The following is a 22,459-nucleotide window of genomic DNA, read 5'->3' as shown; positions in this document are numbered from 1 at the left end:
TATTGGAAAAATCTATTAAATATAGTCATGTATCGATCGTGAAATACACGTGACATTATTGGAATAGACAAATGTCAATATTCGTAGCTCAGACTTTGCCTGAGAATTCATATTTTTAATTTTAATTTAATAATATATTTGAGTAAAACAATTTTTTCTTTTCTATTTTTATTATAGTTTCTTTCGCTTTAGAATATTTAAAATTAAAACAAAATATGCTTTAACTTTTAAAAATTATATTAAACAATATCATAGAATTAGCAATATGTCATAATTATAATACTTATAAAACTTAATTACATAATTTCAGAATCTTTAAAGTTATACAATAATCTTTATTTATAAGAAAAAAATTGTCGAAATTCTTTTATGCATAAAATATAAAAATCATTTATTTACAATGATTTGTTTTCAAAATTTTGCATTTTAATTTTTCAATGTTTAAATACATATAAATAATTTTACATGGATTTTTATGCTTTTTAAATTTTTATTTTTTTTATTCAATTAAATCTATAGCAAAAAATATTTCTTTACAACGTAAGATTTACAAAATTTATAAATTGATATTCTATAGCCGTGTGTATATCGTTACATCCTCGAATTGATATCGATTAATCAAAAGCACGCTCATCATCAATACTTTCAGAAAGAGAAAGACTCACTTAAAAAATTTTATCATAAAATAAAATAACACAGAAAACAGTAAGAAACAGTTTAAAAGAACGAATCTATCAATAACGTGTCCGAACTACTTGTCAGCTGACTCAATTTTAATATGTTTGCCGTTGCTGAAAACGCAATCGTTGTTGCAGAGATCATTTTTATTTTTCACATAAGCGGAATAACACCGTTTCACAGAAATGTAAATAAGATCGTAAGAATATTTATGCATATGTCGTTTACAATAAAAGCTAAATTGAGAAATATTATTGAAAGAACTATATTGTACATTTTAAGATAATAAAAACTATTGTTTGATAAGTAATCCAGTTAATGCAGCGATATCTTCTGGATAATGTTCTTTTAAATTTTCATTTGGTACGTAAAAATTGCCTTCAAAATAGGAAAAATATTTTCCAATTTCTATGTTATCAATTTCTTTTGATGGACATATTGATACTTGATCTAAAATAAAAAAGATATATTTTACATTATACAGATAAAAGATCGTAATATATATACATATATATATATATATATATATATATATATATATACATATATATATGTGAATTATGAAAAGAATATTAATAATACAAATCTGCATGATTTTGCGGTCTAGAAAAAACAAGTAATTTTTTTATAGATTTTTGACAGCTCAATTTAAATTTGATCCTCGTTTGAAGACCCTTGCGCATCAGGTTTGTCTGCTAAAAATATTCAGAAGCACGTTTTGAGGGACTTTAAGTACATTTTTCTCGAAAAACTGACGTGGCAGACCGTTTTGCCTTGCGGATTTGGATTCAGCTCTCAAAAAACTATAAAGAATTGCTCGGTATTTCCAGATCGCGCAGAAAATATAAAATTGACATGTAATCATACCTTCTGGTACATAACATATTCGATTATTTTCAGCGAGAATGATGTAGTGCGTTTGGGCATTGCTTAACAAATGACATTTACAAATGTGATGATAATTGGAGATTTGATATAGAAATGGGAACATAGCAGCATTCAATATTCTCTTACACGTACGATGCCATCCAATGATCACACCGTCATGCTTATTGATAGAGGAATAATCGTCCCGTGTATGCCTCACGATCATTCCAACGGCAAACTTAATATTCTTTGTCCGTTTTGTAAAGCGTTTCTTGTCAGATTTAATCTGTGGAGGAGTAACAGCAAAATTCAATTAATATTTTGTTACGCAAGCATTTCTTAAAATAATGACTTAAGTTATTAATAATTATTATATCATATTATGATATAATAATAAAATCATATTATTAAATTACATTATATGTGTTATAATCTACCTTTATTGACTTTGTAATATTTTTATATTCAACTTCAATATCTATGCTCGCAACATTTCTAAAAATGCAAGAAACAAGAAAACTGTTGAAGATGTTAAATTTCCACCCGTAATGTACAGCGTGATTATAGATAAATCCTTGAACAATATTCATCATTATTTCTCGTGTTATCTAAAAAAAAAAAAAAGTACAGACATGTGAAAAAATTTTGATTACAGACAAAAAACAAAAAGGAATTTATTACTTTCATTTATTGATTTAAAATGTTAAAAAAAAAATTGAGACTTAACGTAACGTGTTATTTACAGAATTTTTAATTGATTATTATTTTTATTGACTACTTAAAATTAATATAAAAAATTAAATATAAAAATTCACTAACACATATATAATCTATTGGCTCCGACAAATTTAGTTGATGTTCATTATTCTGACATCTCTTTCTGACAATGTTTGATGGATACGGTAAATTGGAGTTATGGTTCATATAAAAGTACTCCGCATTATTCCAACTCTTTATATTACTAAAAAAAAAAAAAAAAAACATTTATATACATACGCATATGTGTTTAAACATACAGAGAAAGCATATTCATTGTAATTAAAACTTATAATTTTTCTAGCATTCGCAATAAATTGAATGAAAATTCATAAATCCTAATTGCGCAACAAATTACATTTTTTAATTTTTGAAGAGAAACCAGCAGATTCTGTTTAATATAAAATAAAAATTAATTGTCAAACATACGTTAAAAAATTATTCAAGTTTAAATTTTCCTTTAAACAAGTTGCATTTTATAAATAAAGTCATTTTATTATTCCGTATATGTTATAAAGAATTAATAGTTTTTATCAGTAAAATAAAATATATAAAACATTATTTTATTAAATCTAAATATATGAATATGTTTATCTGTAATATAAATAAAAGAAATATTTATTTTAATTATTTTTCTACATGTGCATAACGAGCGCGATAAAACCTTATAAATAGCACCTTATTTAAATGAGTCTCAATACATTTTAAATTAAACCTTATCGCGTTACACACATATTAAGGTAAATATTCGAAATAAAAATATTTTTACATTGCAATCTTTTTTCTTGTTTCATTCATCATTTTAAAACAAATAAATATTCTAATAAACCGTTGAAATATCTTTATAAAAAGTGTATGTGTTTAGAAATATTAAAAGAGTTTTAGAAATAAATTAAAATTATATTTACTATTCTGGTTTCCATATAACTGCAATAGCTACTGCTCTATATATCGTCATAATGGTATGTATGCCGAGTCTTCTAGCTACGGTGTGATACATAAGAGTTGGTAAATATTTTTAAAACATCCTGGCATCTATATTAAATTCAATTAAAAAATTATATATTGAATATTTATATAAGATATAAAAATTATAGCTATATTTGCGCATCGCAAAACAAATTATTATTATAATTTAAAATAACTTACATGTCTTATATATTTTTCTTCGAAATGCAATGTCTTCATTAATCGAGGCAATTTATAAATCACTAAGTCACAAAATATGTATTCCTCGAGAACATCTATAATTTGCCTTGACTCTGTCTCATTCCAGAAATTGTCCGCAATATTATTATCACTCCAAAAGAAAATTGCTCTGAAGTCGCAGAGAAAATTGAATGGGCTGGATATTTTTCCATCAGACGAGATAATACTGTCTGCGCTATTTCATCTAGCCACGTTTTTATAGCCCAATAAGAGACATGTGGCTGAAAATATTGCGCTATAATCGTAAGTTGTTTTTCTAAAAGAAATTTTGTCTTCAACTTTGACATAAGTTTCACTTGCTTGTGTATAAATCTATACTGTTTTAGGTAGTGACAAGTCAGCTTCAAGTAATATTCACGCGTCAAATTGGGAAACAATTGGCTGAAAAAGATTTATATATTACATATACAATAATACCATTAATTTATAATGTCAATAACGATTGAATCTTTTACTATAATTTTTGCGCAGAAATTCTTTCTATCTCATCCCGCACAAGATAATATATCATGGAAATTTGAACAGTTGACCGCAAATGGTGTTCGAATTGTTTTTGTCAATATCAGTTAAGTTATTTTCTGACATCAAAGACGCATAATTTTGGAACTTTTGAACATGATATAATCCTGCTTTTAGTTTTTCTTTGAAATTGTTTTGATGAAATATTTTCTTTTGTTTCGTTTTGTTATATTTATTTTCTGCAGTAGGACAGCTAAAATTAAAAAAAAACAAAAAAGATTTTATTTATATTAAACAATGCCACAATATCAACAATAAATTAAAAAGATATGTTTTTAAAGAATAATTAAATTTTATAATTATATATAAATTAATACTTAAAACAAATTTTAAAAAATAAATAAAAATATAAATTTTTCTATTTAAGAAAAACGATATGATTTACTATTTTAATCAAATTATAATTATCACAATAATAACAGATCTATATAATCTGATATTTTTTGTGTTCTAGAAAAACGAGTAAGTTTCTTGGAAACTTGGTATTGATCGATGTATATTACAATGACTAGTCAAGTCTTTACACGCATAAAAATTTCGTCTTTACTAAATTATGATTTCTTATTACAATTATATTAAATTGTAACATCAGAAACATGCTTTCTATTGATTCAATAAGCATACACACATACACACATACACAGGCATACACACGAAATAGATATAAATAAATTAATTTCAATAAATTAAATTATATAATAATAATATAAAGTACTTATAAATAAAAATACCTCTGATAATATTTCCTTTCCCAAAATTTGTTGGATAGTGTTATCTGCTGAAGTCTTTTGCACGTGGACTGAAAATTCGCGATATCCTCGAAGCTGATGCTCATTCTTCCCAGAATGATAATAATCACATCGTCGGGCAAATTTGTTATTGTAGCCATCAGAGAAATTCAGCAAAATAACTGGCAATGAGTATTATTTATTGGTTTCGTATCACAAATTTTATTTATATACTTATATAAGTATATGTTTTACGTCTGAAACGTGCACCACCAGTTTGTTATGATGTAGACTCAGAGCACTTTGCTCAGCGTTGTAGAAATGCTTCGAAATGTTTAAACAGATTTCTATATAGATTTCTATTTCTCTATAGTTTTGATTGGTTAAAAATAAAACTGAAAAAGTGAAGCAAGAATGAATAATTTTTGGAAAAAAATTTTACAACAATTTCTCTTATCACTTTTCTAGAGATTTATGGCGTTTAGGCGTTTTGTTTTAGTTATTTCAAAGAGATTTTTCGCTCTTTTCATATTTTCGTTTGCCCTTCGTTATACAATGAAAAGATAAGAAAATTTTATTTAGGGATTTTAATTGATGGTGAGTTTTGGAGAATTTTGAAAAATTATGTGGTTAACAAGAGATTTTTTTTTTTCCTATAAACTATTTTTAAAATTTGAAAAATTATAAAATGTTAAAAAAAATTACGCGTAATCTTGAAGGCAATTTCATAATTCAAGGATGACATCAGTTTTAAGAGATTAATTTTCGGAAATAGTAAATCAAGAGAAATATACAGGGTGTCCTATAATTCGCGGGTCATCTTTAGTGTGCATATAACTCATGTTAAACTGGTTAGGAAACTCCTCTACAATTTTGCGATTTTTAAGACAATTAATAAGAAATTAATTAAAAAGATAGGCCAATCCGCACTTTGTACAAGCGCGACGAGAAGAGACGTCCTACTGTAATGCGATACTAGGCGCGCGGCGAAGCGGTGAGAAGAGTGTCCTACATGCTCGTACGTAGTCTTCGTAGAGCAATTAATAATGTTTAATTATTTTATTATTATTATATTATTTAATTCTTAATTTATATATTTTTATATACTATATATTATATATATATACAATAGTAATAGATTTGGCGACGCCATCCAAGATCAAACTCATAAAATCAGTAAATAAATCTTTTTACACCCAACAACTTTTGTCTAAAACAGTTTTTATAAAACTTATATTTATTCAGATATTTTGAAGTTCGACCTTTTCGAATACTCTGTCTGCCGTAGCGATGTAACGACCTAGGTCCATTTGCAAAAGTGATTCTTTTGGTACCCCTGACTGTGAAGGTCTGTTGGTTGAATTTCCGAACACCCTTTATATTGATTATCTTTTACATGCGTAAAGATTTCGACTTTATTAAATCTCGATTTTTTTACTGCAATTCTATTAAGTTGTAAATATCCTTAATTTTCACTTTTTAGATACACACACACACACACACACACACACACACGCACACACACACACACACACACACACACACACACACACACACAACAAACAAACACACACGCACGCACACACACACAAACACACACACACACTCACACACAGTCACACACAAACTAAAATTAATAAGATAACAACATAATAATTTCAACTTTTTTACTATTTTTTTTTTGCGTTAAATTTGTTAAATTAACGAAAATCGCCCTAGTGTTAAATAAATATAATTAAATTAAAATAAAGAATTTATAAATAAGAATATACCTCTGATAATATTTCCTTTCCTAAAACTTGTTAGATAGTGTCATCTCCTGGAATCTTTACACGTGGACTTAAAATTCATGATATTCTCCAAGCTGATGTTTTTCTCTTCTAGAATGATAGTAATCACATTGTCGGGCAAGTATGTTATCATAGCCATCGGAAAAAATTCAACACACAAAACAACTGGCAAGCGTTATTTACTAGCGGTATTTTGTATCACTAATTTTATTTATATACTTATACGTATATATAACAAATCACGAATGTGTAAATGCACAAAATTTAGTGTAGCTTCTAAGACTGTCGTCATGTGACTATAACGTGTGTTTGTACTTCGTTTGGAGTAGATTCACTTTGCTCAATGTTAAAGATGTTTCGACTGACCAACAAGAAAGAGCAATTAGATTTGTTGGTTTTGATTGGTCGACGAAATTAAAAGTCAGATAAAAGAATGAATAATTCTTTCTAATCTCTTTTCATTGTTCTAAAGATTTATGGCGTTTTATAGATAATTATGCTCTAATGTTATTTCAAATAAATTTGTTGCCCTTTTCATATTTTCAATTGGCCTATTATTACAATAAAAAATTAAGAAAGTTTATTTGAGAATTTTAATTGGTCAATAGCTAAAATTTTGAGAAATTATTAAGTAATTAACTATAAATTTTTTCCCTATCACAAATTATTTTTGAATTTAAAAATTATATATAAAATATTAAAAAGAATTAATTTTTTCTTTTCTTTCTTTTTTTTGATAATATAAATAAATTTTAGATTTTCCATAAATCTTTATCTTATCTCTACTTCACGTCATTATGCTTTTATCAAAATTTCTTTTTTTTGTTATGTTTTTCTATTGACTTATTCTTCTCTAGATATGAATATCAATAAAACTTTCGTTACCTGAGACTAAAACAATTATTTTATATACAATTATTTTAAGTACTTTTTTAATCTTTACTTTCTTGATCAGTCTTCTTTATTTTTTAAATCTTTTTTTATCTGTGTCTAAGAAAAAGATCCTCGTATCATATACAATTACGCACATTGTATCATATACAAAGAACGCACTGATTCGTTATCTAGTACACAATCTCCTTTAAAATATTTCTCTCCTTAAACAATGCAATTGGTCTAACGTTTTTTATTGTTGGAACGGTTTTAAAAATTATTCTTCGTGAGATTATTTGAAGCGTCCGCTTCATATATATATATATATATATATATATATATATATATATATATATATGCATATTTAAATATAATATATTATATTATACAATATGTAATAAAGTACCTTTATTGTTTCTGTAAAGCTTCTGTACTGAATTCCAATATCTTTATATTGCTCTAAATCGTTTAAACTTTGGTTTTCATAATTATATAGGATTTCAGACAGGATATTTAAATTTCTTTTAAAAAATATGTTATTATCTGATTATTGAAATATGAAACGTGACATTATCAATCGTATTATCTGAAAAAAGACAGATTTATAAGCAAAATTTAATTACAAATATAAACGTAAAAAGAATTTTATTATTTTTATTCATTGTTCATTTTAAAATTTCATTTATTTATTTATTATTTATAAGATCTATAACTGAAAGATTAATTTCAATAATTGAAAGGTTGTTCTCTTTATAAACAAAATTAACGGAAAAAGTTGTCTACCTGTATATTATTAAGTGAACAATTTTCAGAGTTGGAATTTTCATCTATTCTTTCGTTTATTTAAATACGCTCTTCATTCAAATCACTGAAAATAATAAAAATACATTTATATGTATATATATATATATATATATATATATATATATATATATATACGTATACATAACGTATACATACATGTACGCAAATATATATATAAAGAGTGTTCATCGATAACAAAAATTTTTCTAGTATTAATAATAAATTGATTAAAAATGTTATGTATAATTCTGTATCTCAAAATTATTACATACAATTGCATGTAATTTTTTTATATACATATATAGATAAATATATAATTAACTTTTATTTTGTTTATCTAATAGATATGTTTATTTATGTGAATATGTATATAAAATAAATTTAAAAAATCTAATTTTATAAAAAGATCTAGTGCTGAAATTATACTTACATTTCTGCTATGAGATAAATATAATCATCAAACATTGATTTCAAAAACTGCATATGCCAAATCTTCTAAGTACGCATTGACAAGTAATAACTATTAGATAATATTCAAAACGTTCTGAAATCTATATATTATAAATTATATAAAAATTTTATATTATGCAAATATTTATATAAAATATAAAAGACAATTATGCTCGTGCAGTGCATAACTAATTATAATTTAATAAAATTTAAAATATAAATTACATTATCCAGAAATTTTTCTTGTATATTGAACGTCATAAATAGTTGATTTATTGACTAAGTAATTTATTGACTATTATGGATCGGAAATATAGAGATAAAAATATTTTGGATTTATCATCTATTTGCTGGATTGTTTCTGTTCCTTTCCAGAAATGATCGATGTTGTTAACTTTCCAAAAAATTTGCTCAGTAGATGTCGTGAATATTCGATGTATAGAATGTTCATTCTTAAGGCGGTGTAGTACTTCTTGCTCAATATCATCTAGCCATTCTTTTATGACTGAGCAAGATATATTTGACTCAAAATATTTAGCTACGATAATAAATAACTCTTCTAAAACTGCTTTTTCCTTGGTTTATTCATAAAATTGGATATTTTATATATAAATCGATATTGTTTTAGACAATTGAATATTATTATGTTTAATTTTAAAAATGTCGCCAGTAATTGTGTAGCAAAGTAAAATGCACGAAAGTAATCTATCCGTAATTAGCAAACACAAATTAAAATTTGATCATGACTTCGATTGGTCAGCGCCTGATATTCTACATAACGAAAAACATGTAAGAAAGAGAGAAATAGCTGAAATGTTTTTATTAAAAAATTTGACAACACTATTAATTCCCAAAAGATACAGAGAATTTAAAACAAAATATACGATAAATTAATAAAGGTCGTTTAGTTGATCTCAGTATTCCAAACATAGTGGTTGACACAATGTCAGTTTGACATTTCGATTTTTCTCTTTCTACTTTTTAATTATAACGTAAGTGCTTAATTCTATTTATTTCATTGTAATATGACTATCATTATTTATTGTATTGTTATTTTAGTTTCACTTGATAAGGACCAAAACCATATGGTCGAAACGTCGTGATATAATAATCAAACAATAAATTGCCAGTTTGGTCGTATAAACACTTGTTTATTAATTGAATATTAGATCAAAGTTATATCTAAATGTCAAATTGTTAAACCTGAAAAAAATTATCTATTAATTGTATAATAACTACATTAATTTATAATGCTAATAGCAATTTAGATAATTAAATTTTACCATGATAATTTTGCACGAATAATTCATTTTCACTCATCTAAAAGAAAGTTATAAATTATAGAATTTTTAATTATGGAATGCAGAAGACATTCCATTTTTTTTTGTATCCGACAACTTATCTTTCGACATCAAAATCACATAATTTAGTAGCTCTTTCATACATTTCATTCCTGGTACTTTCATTATTAATTCTTCAAAATGTAAATTGTTAAAAATTACCTATGGATCATACCTATTGTTTGCAATGGGACATCTAAAAGTAAAATAAACAATTCTCAAAAATTATAATAAATGTGACTACATAATAAATGACAATTTGAGCTATAAACTTTATTTGATCAATATACTCTTTAAAAAAATATATATATATATATATATATATATATATATATATATAAGAATTATATAAGAATAATATAAGAATTATAGAAATATGAATAGAAACATATATATATATATATATATATATATATATATATATATATATATATATATATTTAATGGAACATACATTAATTTTTAATCAAATTAATTACCAAATTAAATAATTAACTATTAATCAAATTAACAATAAATCAAAAATGACAATCTGTAGATATACAATATAGTACAATATGTTATCGAGTTTAAACGTGTAAGGATATTTTTAATCCACACGTGCCAAAATAAAAAGAGAAACTGAAAGAAAATTTTAAAATAAACAACGCACTTCATCTTTAATATCTCTAAGTAGTTCTGATTACACAATGTTTTATAAAATTGTAAAAAAATGTACAGAAAATTTTAAGAGAAAAATACGATTATATCATAAGTCCTAAAAAATATAATCATTTATGAAAATTAAAAATAATATTATATAAGTAAATGTCGAAACAAATCAAAAATCATAACACGAATGAATGAAAAGTATTTTTTATTTAAATATTATGACAAATTGCTATAGATTAATATTTACACATAATTGTATTATTGCAAAATTAAAAATTCAAATATTAAAAATTGTAACAGCATTTGATTTAATGTTTATTCATGTTTTTCACTGTGTGTAAACTAAAGTTCTTATTAAATGATGCTTGGATGTAATCGACGAATTTTATTACGAATCAAGTTTTTAAACGCGTTATAATTTTAGCTTTACTAGATTTCAATTTTTTACAATTATATTATATTGTAACATCAGAAACGTACTCAATTTACTCTTAACAAGAATGCGCACACAACTTAAATTAATAAAATAACAATATAATTATTTTAATTTTACATTTTTAACATTTCTTTTAGCGAAGATGCTTTATTGTGTGACACGAATCGAGGATAAAACAAGTATAAATAAATTAATATAAAGAACTCATAAATAAAGAAATATCTGTCATAATATTTCATTTCTCAAAAATTGTTAGGCAGTGTTATCTGACGAAATCTTTTAAACGTAGGTTGAAAATTCACAAAATTTTCCAAGCTGATGCTCTTCATTTCTAGAATGATGATAATCACTTCATCGGGCAAATATGTTATCGCAGTCATCATTGAAAAAAATTTAACGATATACAAAACAACTGGCAACCAGTCTAATTATTTATTAGTTTTGTATGAGTAATTTTATTAATATACTTATATATGTAACAAATCACGTATGTTTGCACGCAAAATTTATCATAATTCCTAGGACTGTTCTCATGCATTCACTTTGTTTCATATAGTCTAAATGCATATAGCAAAGATGCACTTTGTTTCGTGTTAGAAACGTTTTGAAATGTTAGAATTACTAATCAGAAGAAAGGAAACAAAGATTTTTTTGGTTTTAGTCAGTGAAACCCCAAGGACAAGGCAAAAAAGAATATTTCTTTGAAGAAAAATTTCGAGAATATCTGTTTTCATTCTTTTTGCGATTCAAAAAGATTTCTCGCCATTTTGATTTTTACGCTTGTATTGTTTTTCTGCTATTCAATGAAAGAATAAGAAAAAGATTGTGTGCAGTTCAGGTAATTTGGAAAGCAGGCAGAAATTGTTGGGTTTGTCTTTTTTTTTCAATTTTGTTTGCTGAGTCCGAAGCTAGTAAAAATAATCTAAGAAAAATTGTGACAGAAAAAATTTTTAAATAGGAAAAAGTCTCAGTTGATTTGATTTTCTTGAGCCATCACAGCAATTTTTTTATAATTAGTATTAATATAATATTTTAATATAATTTTTATAATTTTTTATAAAGCAATTTGTTTTTATTAAATTCATGACTTTTACTTGCATTAAAAAATAAATTATTTATTTTTTATTTTTGTAGATGACTTGTTTTTTTTATAGTGACAGAAAAGGAAAAAAGTTGAGGGTATTGCATATATGCTTACATTTCATAGAACGCGGACTTTTTAAAAAAATGATGTATATTTAAACATGCGATAAGTAAAGATTAAATGCGATAACTATAATCAATTATAATCAATATACTCTTTTTACATACATAAATTATTACGCATATTTAATTATATATATGCATATTTAAATATAATACATTATACAATGTAATAAACTACCTTTATTGATTTTGTAATGCTTCTGTACTGAGCTTCAATATTTTTATTTTGTTGCTCTAAATTGTTTAAACTTTGACTTTCATAATTATGTAGAATTTCGTACAAGAATATTTAAATTCCACTTGTGAAATATATTATTATCTGTCAGTTGAAGTAAATGTGACATCATCAATCATATTATCTAAAAAAAGAGATATATAAACAAAATTTGGTAACAAATAAGAACATATAAAAAAATATTATTTTTTCTAACATTGTTTATTATAAAATTTGATTTATTTAACATATTATTTAAGATCTATATAAATAATTGAGAGATTGTCCTCCTCATTTATCCTTCACATACAACCGCTAAAATTAATATGACTACTTAAAAAAGTGTCAACCTGTACAATATTATGTAAACGATTTTCAGAATTGGAATTTTCTATTCCTTCATTTATTTGAACATGCTCTATATTCAACTCTCTTCTAATACCGAAAATAATAAAAAATATAATATTTATCTGTACGTATATATATATGTATACATGCATACATATATAAAGGGTGTTTATCGATATCATAAATTTCTCTAGAAATTAAATGATTAAAAATGTTTTGTACAATGAATCTTTACCTTAAAAGATAGAGCCACAAATTATTTATGTGAATATGTTTATAAAATAAATTAAAAAATCTAATTTAAAATAAAAGAGCTAAAAGTATACTCATATTTGTTCTACGACATAAATGTAATCATCAGGTCTTGATTCTAAAACGCTGCATATGCTAAGTCTTCTAATTACGCAGTGACACGTAATAACTATTAGATAGTTTTCAAAATGTTTTAAAATCTGTGTTATAAATTATATTAGAAAAATTATATTATATGAAAATTTATATAACATGTAAAGACAATTACGCTTGTGCAGCGCACAACAATATATAATTATAATTTAGTAAAATTTAAAATATAAATTATATTATTCAGAAATTTGTCTTCTATATTTAATGTCAATAGTTGATGTAATTTATGGACTATTGAAAAATCTACAGATAAATATGTTTTAAATATATCATCAATTTGGATTGCATCTGTTCCTTTCCAGAAATGATCGTCAATATTGTTCTTTCTCCAAAAAGAAATTTGCTGAGTAGATGTCGTGAATATTGGATGTGTAGGATGTTTATTTTTAAAGCGATATAATACTTCTTGCGCAATATCATCTAGTCATTTTTTTATGTCAGAGAAAGATACACTTGGTTCAAAATATTGGACTATGATAACAAGTAACTCTTCTTTCGATTTCAAAAGATTTTGCGCTCTTCTGATGTTTAGTTACTTTTGTATTGTTATTCTGCTATGCAATAAAAGAATAAGAAAAGGATAGTGCAATTTAGGTAATTTGGGAAAACAGGGATCGTTGGCTTCGCTTTCTTTTTTAATTTTACTTGCTGAATCCGAAAATTATAATAAAAATTATCTTAGTATTTAAAAAAAAATTTGAGACATTTTAAACAAAAAAAAAGTGTCGGTTGATTTTATCATCTTCTCTAGCCATCACAGCAAATTTTTAGCATATATGCATGCATCTCATAGAAGGCGGGCACTTTTAAAAAAGTGGTGTATATATAAACATGCAATAACCGAAAATAAAAGAATAATTATAAACAAAAATGATTTTTATGGTTTTATAAGATTTTAATGACAATAAAGGCAAGATAAAAAAAGAAAATATACAATATATAAAAATACGTCACAGCATATGGAAAACAACAGTGAATATTTTTTTTAATTTGTGTGTGTGACTATAACTTTTATAATAAATTCTATAGTGATTTTTCTATACTGGAAGGCTCATTCTTAGATGAAAGCATTTAAGACGAGGAAAAAAAAACAATTTATTATTATTTTTTTTCTAATGCTACGCTAAAGAGGGTAAGAAATGAATCATACGGATAGATCGAAAAAGAAGAGCATACTTACTACCTGCTTCATTCTTTGTGTCATTCATTGTGTTATCTTTTGACAATGCGCTGAGCAGTCCAAATAGAAAAAAATTAATTATATCAACGAACATTTTCATGTATCTCAAAGCTTCAAGCCTTACTTTTTAATTTTTTATTACAATCGTATTAATTTATAATATCAGAAGCAAATTATTAACGAGCAATATGTGTGTAGTAAAGCAACAAAACTTTAAATTTTTAACATAATAAGCTACAAATGCAATAGCTTTAAATTTATCTTTTTACTATTATAATTTTTTTAAAGCGTTTTATTAGGCGACAAAAATCAACTGAATAAAATTAATGTAAAAGATATGAAAACGAAAAAATAGCTCTGATAAAATTTTTTTATAGGGATAAAACTTATTGTGTATTTTTAATGCTGATGTTCATATCTTTTAAAATGATAGTAATTTTTTAACAAACATTCTTTTGTAGTTATTGTAGAAAAAATTCAACAATGTGGAAAAGAGCTTGCAATAAATGTTATTTGATTTTGTATTATTAATTTTTGATACAGTTTTGCTAGATTTTTATTTGGTACATAATAAAAAGCAATAAAATTTAGAAAAAAAATTTCTTCTCTCCATATTATTTGCTTCTTTTTGTAAATATTTCTCTATATCAAAAGTAAAAAAAAGTTTTGATTTGATAGATTTTTATTTAAAACGTAGGTGCACGCATGCAGATGCGATAATTTTTTTAGCAATGGTATAGTTATAAAAGTATAGTTTACTTGGAAATAAAAATTTTGAAATACTTTTCTATACGCATGTATGTGTGAGTATATGTGACACGCACATATCCACTCACATATGTATACGTTATTATATATATGTATATATTAAATATATGAAACATAATTTGTTGACTATTATAAATTCGTAATCAAGGTATATATTATAATAATGTATTACATATTATATCAAATATATTCATAATTTGTATTGTTTCTATTGAAATTTTTAGAAATAATCATTAATGCTCTTATCTCTTCAAAAAGAAAATTGCTCTAAACATCATGCGTATTGAATGTGCAGGATATTTATTTTTAATGCGGTATAATACTTCTTGTGCGATGTCATCTAGCTATATTTTTATAATCACAAATCAAGGCTGCTAAATAGCACGTAACGCTAACAGTATTGCTTGAAGAAAACGGCTTTTTCTCCATAAATTCGTTTTTATATAAATGTATATTAGCGTAAGCTTTCGAATATTAAGCTAAAATCATACATACGTTTAAAATTGTTTAGCCTGAAAAAGAATTATATATTAGTTGTACAATAATTACTAATTAATTCATAATGCTCTAATAGTATTTTAGTTTATTGAAATTTATCATGGTAATTTTGTATAAATAATTTAATAAATTTGGTCACACTCATCCATAAGATAATAATAAAGCGTAGGAACATCAACTACAGAATGTATAAGACATCGCAATGTTTCTTTGCTTATATTAGAGAACCTATTTGCCGATATCAATAATACAAAATATTGTAACAATTTCATATATTTTAATCCTGTTATTATTTGTTCTTTAAAATCCAAATGATCAAAAATTTTTTTTTTTTTCGTCTGCATTATATCATTTGTTCGCTCTAGGATATCTAAAATTAAGATTAATCAATTATTAAGAATTACATAAAGCAATACCTATGCGCTATTATATTATTTGATAAATATACTTTTTTTTAATACTATAAATTTTTTAATTGCATATTAATATTTGAAACAAATTAATTAAAATTATAAATATTATATATATATAATATGGATTTTTTATTTTATAAAAATATTTTATAGAGATACATTTGTAGAGATTACTATTTTATAGAAATATTTTTTTATTTTTATTTTATATTATATATGTAATATAAATTTTTATATTTTATAGAGACATAAATTAATTTTATTAACTAAATTATCGCAATAGAGTAAAGAATAATAATCTGTAAACATATATGCGATACAATGTGTTACTAAGACTAAACATATAAAAATACTTTTAATGTGCGCGTACAATTAAAATAAAAAGAAAAAAACTAAAAAAAAATTTAAATAAAGAAAGTATTTAATTTTAACTATCCTTTAATAATTAAAACTGATTGTCATGCTTTATAAAAATATGATACATATAAAATTTGCAAACTGTTAAGAAAAAGATTATATCATAAGTCTTAAAGAATATAATTATTTATAAAAATTAAAAATAATATTAAATAAGTAAATCTCAAAACAAATTAAAAATCATGAAACAATCAAATGTAAAAAATGTGTTTTCTTATTTGAATATTATTATAAATTACTGGTCAAATCAATTACTAATCAAATCTTTGAATACATTAAGATTTTACTCTTATAAGATTTAATTCTTTATAATAATATTTTTACAGGGTAAATGTTACGTTTAGGGGAGGCAGCTCCGATGACCTTGACCTTGACATATGTTGTTAAAGTTATCCTCGTGAGTGACCTTCAGAAGGTTTTAACCGTCGCTCGTTTTTTATTAAAAAGTTATTAACTAAAATGTTATTTATTGAATGTGTGGATTAAATAAATACATGAATGGACATAGGAATCTGATATAAGAAATAGTCGATGAGTATGAAAAAAATGAGAATTTTAATCAGTATTTAAACGATCTAATGAATACATAGAACTCATTATTTTAAAAAAATCTTTAATGCGTTTGTCAAAATTATGTATTTTTTTAAATAAAAATTCTGCGATATAATTCGTGAAATGATAATCACGTGTGCCGTAGCGAGGAATACTTGCTTGCATATGAATGAACGAAGGAAAAGCGCACACGCATACACGTGCACACACACACACACACACACACACACACATACGGGGGGTACAAGGGGAGCCTTCGGCCCCCCTCCCGCACCCACCTCGCCGGTAGGCACGGTGGACCTCGCTTTGCAACTTACAAAGTACATGCTACATTGTAGCCGAAGGCTTTCATTACACCCCCCCCGCGTGTGTATGTGTGTGTGTGTGTGTGTGTTTGTGTGTGTGTGTGTGCGTGTGTGTGTGTGTGTGCCCGTGCTTCCTATGATCTAAATTGTATCTATAATACTTATTTTGTTAATAACTTATTTTGTTAACAGTTTTTTCTTAGAGAAGGGTGCCGGGGAAAAGGCTCTATTTTCCGACGCCTACGCGTTCGATTTAGCACACATAAATGAATGAATCTAGTAGAGATTAATATTATAAAATATACATATTTTTTTTAAATTGCATATAATTTGTGTAAATTCTTTTGTTGATAACTTTTTAATAAAAAACGAGCGACGGCTCAAACTTTCTGAAGGTAACTCACGAGGGTGACCTTAACAACATATGTCAAAGTCAAGATCATCAGGGCTGCCTCTCCTAAACGTAACTTTTACCTTTTACAGACATATTAAATTATATCATCAATAATATACTAAATTTGCATTAATTTAATAGGCGCGCATCCATATGCAAACACATACATGTATAAATTTAAATTAATAAAATAACAACATAATAATCGTAACTTTACTTTTTTACTATTTTTCTGTGAAGGTGCTTTGTTGAGTGACCGAATATAAAATAAAAATAAATTAATTAAAGAAATTAAATAAAGAACTTATAAATAAAAAGATATCCTTGGAAATATTTTTTTTCCCAAAATTTGTTGTAGAATGTTATCTGTTGAAATCTTTTACACGTCGACTGAAAATTTATGATATCCTCCAGGTTGATGCTCTCATTTTCTAGAATGATGCTAATCAGTTCTTCGGGCAAGTGTGTTATCGTAGTCATCGTTAAAAAAATTTAATTAACACTCCAACAAAACACCTGCAATCAGTCTAATTATTTATTAGTTTTCTATCACTAATTTTATTTCTATGTATTTATATAACGAATCACAAATGGGAGCATACAAAAGTTTATAGCTTCTAGGACTGTTGCTATGCGTCTGTAATGTTTATTTTGTTTCATATGGTCTAGACTTAGTTTTAAGTCGCTGCCCACTACCATAGCGTGTAGAGGGAATGTACACAATGTAATTCTGTGTACAGAAAGCTCTGCGCATGTACACAGTTCACTTTTTTAATTTTCAGTTGTCTTTGTATTGTCCTATACAATGAAAGTCTAAAAAAGGAGGATATGTAGTTCAGGTAATTCGAGAAACATATAGAGATCGTTGAATTTGCCTTTTTTCAGTTTTATTTGCTAGCTTTTGAAAATCATAGTAAAAATAATTTTAGTATTCAGGAAAAAGACATTTGAGACATATTTTAAACAAAAGAAAGTAACGATTGATTTCATCACTTTCTCGAACCATCTCAGTAAATTTTTTTGATAATGTTTTTAATAAAGTTTTGGCTTTTATTTGCACTAAAGAATAAATTAGATTTTTTTTTATTTTGGGAAAAAAGCTTGTTTTTTTTATAATGATTGGAAAGGAAAGAAACTGCAGGTATTGTATATATGCATACATAGAACGACTTTTAAAAAAACAACGCAGATGAAAACATGCGATAACTAAAGATTAAGTGTGCTAATTAAAGATAAAACAATAATTTTAAACAAAAATGATTTTTATGCTCATATTATAATTTGGAAATGATAATGAAGCCTACATAAACAATGAAAATTTACAACATACAAAAACGATGCATCACAAATCAAAAGCAATAGCGAGGTATCCTTATCATTTAAATATAGCTTTTATTATGATTCAATCAGTGAACTTTCTCTTATACTGAAATGCTCATTTATAGATAAAAGCAAATGTGACGAGAGAAAGAAAGTAAAACAATGTAAGTCTATTTTTCTTAATGCTCTGCTGTAGAGAGAAAAAATAAATCATACATATATACAGAGAAAGAAGATTACATGTTATCTGTTATCTGTTTCTCTTTTTGTATCTGTCTTCTTACAATACATTGAACATTTCGATATAAATTACCTTTAAAAAATTACCTTTTTAAAAAATGCGCATTGGGGACTTGGGGCGGCGATGATGACGGAGATGTATCTTAAATAAAATTTTAGACATTTTGACTTTCCATTATATTATCTCCGTTCATAGATATAGATAGATATAGATAGAAAAAAAATTAAGACATTTTTATTACATAATTCAAATCCAAGCTATCAATTAAGCCTACTAAAAATATGATTATTGAGGTCCGATAATCTAATATACTCTAATATACCTTGCCGATTTGCATGAAGATACCCGAAGTGCCTCGCTGCTTCGCATTGAACTTGGCGCAAGACACTACCGTGTCTCTTGATCTGAAATCGGCAGTATATAACAATTTGAAATTTGCATCTTTTGTTTTTTATCCCTTCTTTTTATTCTTGAATATTTTGTTTTTATATTTATTTTTTATTTTTATATGAAAAGGTTGTTAAAAAAAACTGCAGTTACAAGATATCTTAAAATATAAATTGAAATAACTTTTCAAGAATATTACATTTTTATTCTAATTTCTTCAAATAATTTACAAAACGGTGCATATTTATAAATCATAAATTTTTATTGCTTGTTAATTAACTTTGTTATTTTTTGTTATAAACTTATATATTCTTAATTTTAAACTAACTTAACATTATTACTTATAACTAACTATAATAATCTTTACTTAAAAAATTATATATATTTTTTTCAGTATATTTTCAATATATATATTTTTCAGAAAAAGTCTTTTTATACAGAAAACATTGAAATTCTTTAAATACAATAATTATTTCAAAATCTTGCATTTTAATTATCTAATTAAGATAAATATCAATCATATATATATATATATATATATATATATATATATATATATATATATATATTGCGACGACTTTTCTCTTCGCGAGCTCGGAGCGCGTCCGCTGTCGCGATCTCTCCGTCGCGCGGATGTTTCGTTGCGCCGGCCAACGGGAGTACGATTCGCCGGTCGGGAGATACGGGCAAAGGGTCGATCGTCGTCAAAAACACAAGAAAATCGAGAAATGGTTACACGCCGGGAAGGAACGGGATGGAAGGTGTTCCGCGCGTGCCGTGACGAAGCTTTAATACTCGCTAGAATTGCAATTGGGCGCCAGATACGGTCTTGCACGTATCAATTTTCGTCGAATACACGAGATAAGCGCGAAAAAGACGCGAAGAAAGAAGTCGATTTCGTCACGGGCGGACTAGCTCACCTAACGGTAGAGGGGCAGGGCGGATGTTGAACTTACGCGATATGGAAGCAAGAGGCGACACAGATAGAGCGCCAAACACGTAAAAAAGAAATTAAATTCGTCAAGCGTAACAAAGAAATAACAACTTCATTAATTTAGAAACGGTGCGTCCGAATGATAAACCGAGATAAACGGTGTTAGGCCCGGTATCGATAAATTCGCGGAAGCGAGACTGGGTGTTAGAAACGGCGTAGCGCCACAGAGAATAAGACACCTTTAAATTCTAGTCGATCGGGCCTGAGTCCGAACGCCTTTATACCAGGTTGATTATCGGACCCCTCATGGATCGATAATATTTCGCTCGCTATTCCGACATGCCGTACGAGTACCTCATGCATCCAGTGCACCCTTAACATGCACCGCGGAGATATAGCTCAAAACGCTCCGTACAATGTTACGCATCAACCGCGAAATCACTCGATCGCTAATCCACTTCAAGCGGAGGATTTGACACACATAAGCAGAATTATTTTCCACGCGAAACACACTCAACAACATACAGGATCGCGAAACACACTCACACTGCACGACAGACTACTCACATCTACCGGACTTAAACGCTAGACGGGCGACAGATTTCGCGACTATCAGATTACGCCGTATTATCGAGCCGCGATCTCCAGAGAGACGACTTACGCTGACTCTAACGCGTGATACTAATCGAATCCGCGAAACTAATGCTCCGGACGCTTCGGGGCTCGAATCGCTTGCCGACGTGGCCGTGTCACAATCGCAATTACGCTAATGCCAACGCGATAAACACCAATAGTTTCGAGCCGAACTCGCAAAATAACACGAAATCGCGGCCACGACGACAGAAGGATTCCGATCGCGATCGCGCGTGGCTACTATAGAGCGGAATGACGTCACCGACAACGATGCTCTTTCCTCGGGGATCCGGGGGCTCGGCCGCTTCTCGCTGTTCGGCCTCTCGAGGTCCAGCCGCAATCCCTCGCACCCGCTTATCTCTCGGCCGGGATCCCTCCTCGCTCTCGCTCACGCTTCTTCACTTGCTCTCGAAACTTTCTTTCGCCCAAAACACGTCTTTCGCTTTCTTATGCTCGCGCCAGTCTGACCCGGGAGCACCGCGATCTAGAATCGGTAACGCCGGGCCAGCCGGGGATGCGCAACCGGGGTGCGTGTTATCACGGCCAATCACGCGATAACACGCAAGGCAGCCGCTTGGCGGCACGCTCATGATCGTACCGGGGGCTCGCGCACCCCCGAGATCGCGATCAATATATTTTCCACGGGGCCCTTCGGAGAAGGCCTTGGCGAGTTCCGCCGGGACCTCGGAAATGAGGAACGCAACGGTGTCCCTCGCCGACCTCCTCTTTTTCCCGCCGTGTCTCACGGCGATGAAGCTCCTTCGGGATCCTTCGGGGCACGTCTTCGCACGGTCCTGCGTCGAGGCGCGAGAATCCTCCTTGTCCTCGCGCGCTTCTCGCCACGCTGCCGAATTCGGAGGTCGATAATTCCTTTGCTTTTCCTTTCGTCCTCCCGAAGGTCGTCTTTCGAGTTGTGGTGATCGTTGGTTTTGAGGCGGCCGTGTTCGCTTCTCCGGTAAGGCTCCCGTGTCGTATCGAAATAAGGAAATAATAACATAATTAAAAGATGAAATAAATCCGACAAATAATGCCCCTCTGGAGATTTTGGTACGGCTCTAATGTTTTGAGACTGGCGCGGATGCGTTTTCTGCGTTCAGCGATCAGAGAGGGATCCGGCGGACGTGTGCGGGACGGCAACGTCAC

General features: G+C 27.7%; 1 protein-coding gene and 1 long non-coding RNA gene across 5 annotated transcripts; both read right to left on the bottom strand.

Moving 5' to 3' along the window:
- Positions 1-528: 528 nt before the first annotated feature.
- On the bottom strand, positions 529-3,566 carry LOC126855599 (uncharacterized). Of its 4 annotated transcripts, XM_050603409.1 has the most exons (7): positions 3,451-3,566; positions 3,210-3,336; positions 2,365-2,506; positions 1,983-2,153; positions 1,699-1,831; positions 1,546-1,607; positions 529-1,128 (listed from the first exon to the last, which is right to left on the bottom strand). In XM_050603409.1, the coding sequence occupies exons 2-7, from the start codon at positions 3,299-3,301 to the stop codon at positions 1,087-1,089; spliced, it is 642 nt and encodes a 213-aa protein (XP_050459366.1). In that variant the 5' UTR covers positions 3,302-3,336; positions 3,451-3,566; the 3' UTR covers positions 529-1,086. The 4 variants fall into 4 exon arrangements, with proteins under 4 accessions (XP_050459366.1, XP_050459363.1, XP_050459364.1 ...); XM_050603406.1 differs by having other exon boundaries at positions 1,546-1,831; XM_050603407.1 differs by lacking the exon at positions 1,546-1,607 and having other exon boundaries at positions 1,693-1,831.
- Positions 3,567-4,093: 527 nt separating this feature from the next.
- Positions 4,094-6,705, bottom strand: LOC126855634 (uncharacterized). Its single transcript, XR_007688276.1, has 3 exons — positions 6,530-6,705; positions 4,761-4,939; positions 4,094-4,222 (listed from the first exon to the last, which is right to left on the bottom strand). It is a non-coding gene; the product is annotated as an uncharacterized LOC126855634 (long non-coding RNA).
- Positions 6,706-22,459: the final 15,754 nt, after the last annotated feature.

This window comes from Cataglyphis hispanica, chromosome 16 (assembly GCF_021464435.1).
Source record: "Cataglyphis hispanica isolate Lineage 1 chromosome 16, ULB_Chis1_1.0, whole genome shotgun sequence".
Classification (NCBI taxonomy): Eukaryota; Metazoa; Arthropoda; class Insecta; order Hymenoptera; family Formicidae; genus Cataglyphis; species Cataglyphis hispanica.
The sequence above is the reverse complement of the archived record's forward strand: the minus strand, read 5'-3'. Positions and strand labels throughout refer to the sequence as shown.

What these genes read in the sequence shown, in the direction of transcription:
- LOC126855599 (XM_050603406.1), bottom strand. Translation starts at nt 3,301, where the DNA reads ATGTATCACACCGTAGCTAGAAGACTCGGCATACATACCATTATGACG. An exon ending in AGCCAATAGATTATATATGT is followed by an intron (nt 2,154 to 2,364) that starts GTTAGTGAATTT and finishes TTTTTTTTTTAG; the next exon opens with ATAACACGAGAAATAATGAT. An exon ending in ATATTACAAAGTCAATAAAG is followed by an intron (nt 1,832 to 1,982) that starts GTAGATTATAAC and finishes ACTCCTCCACAG; the next exon opens with ATTAAATCTGACAAGAAACG.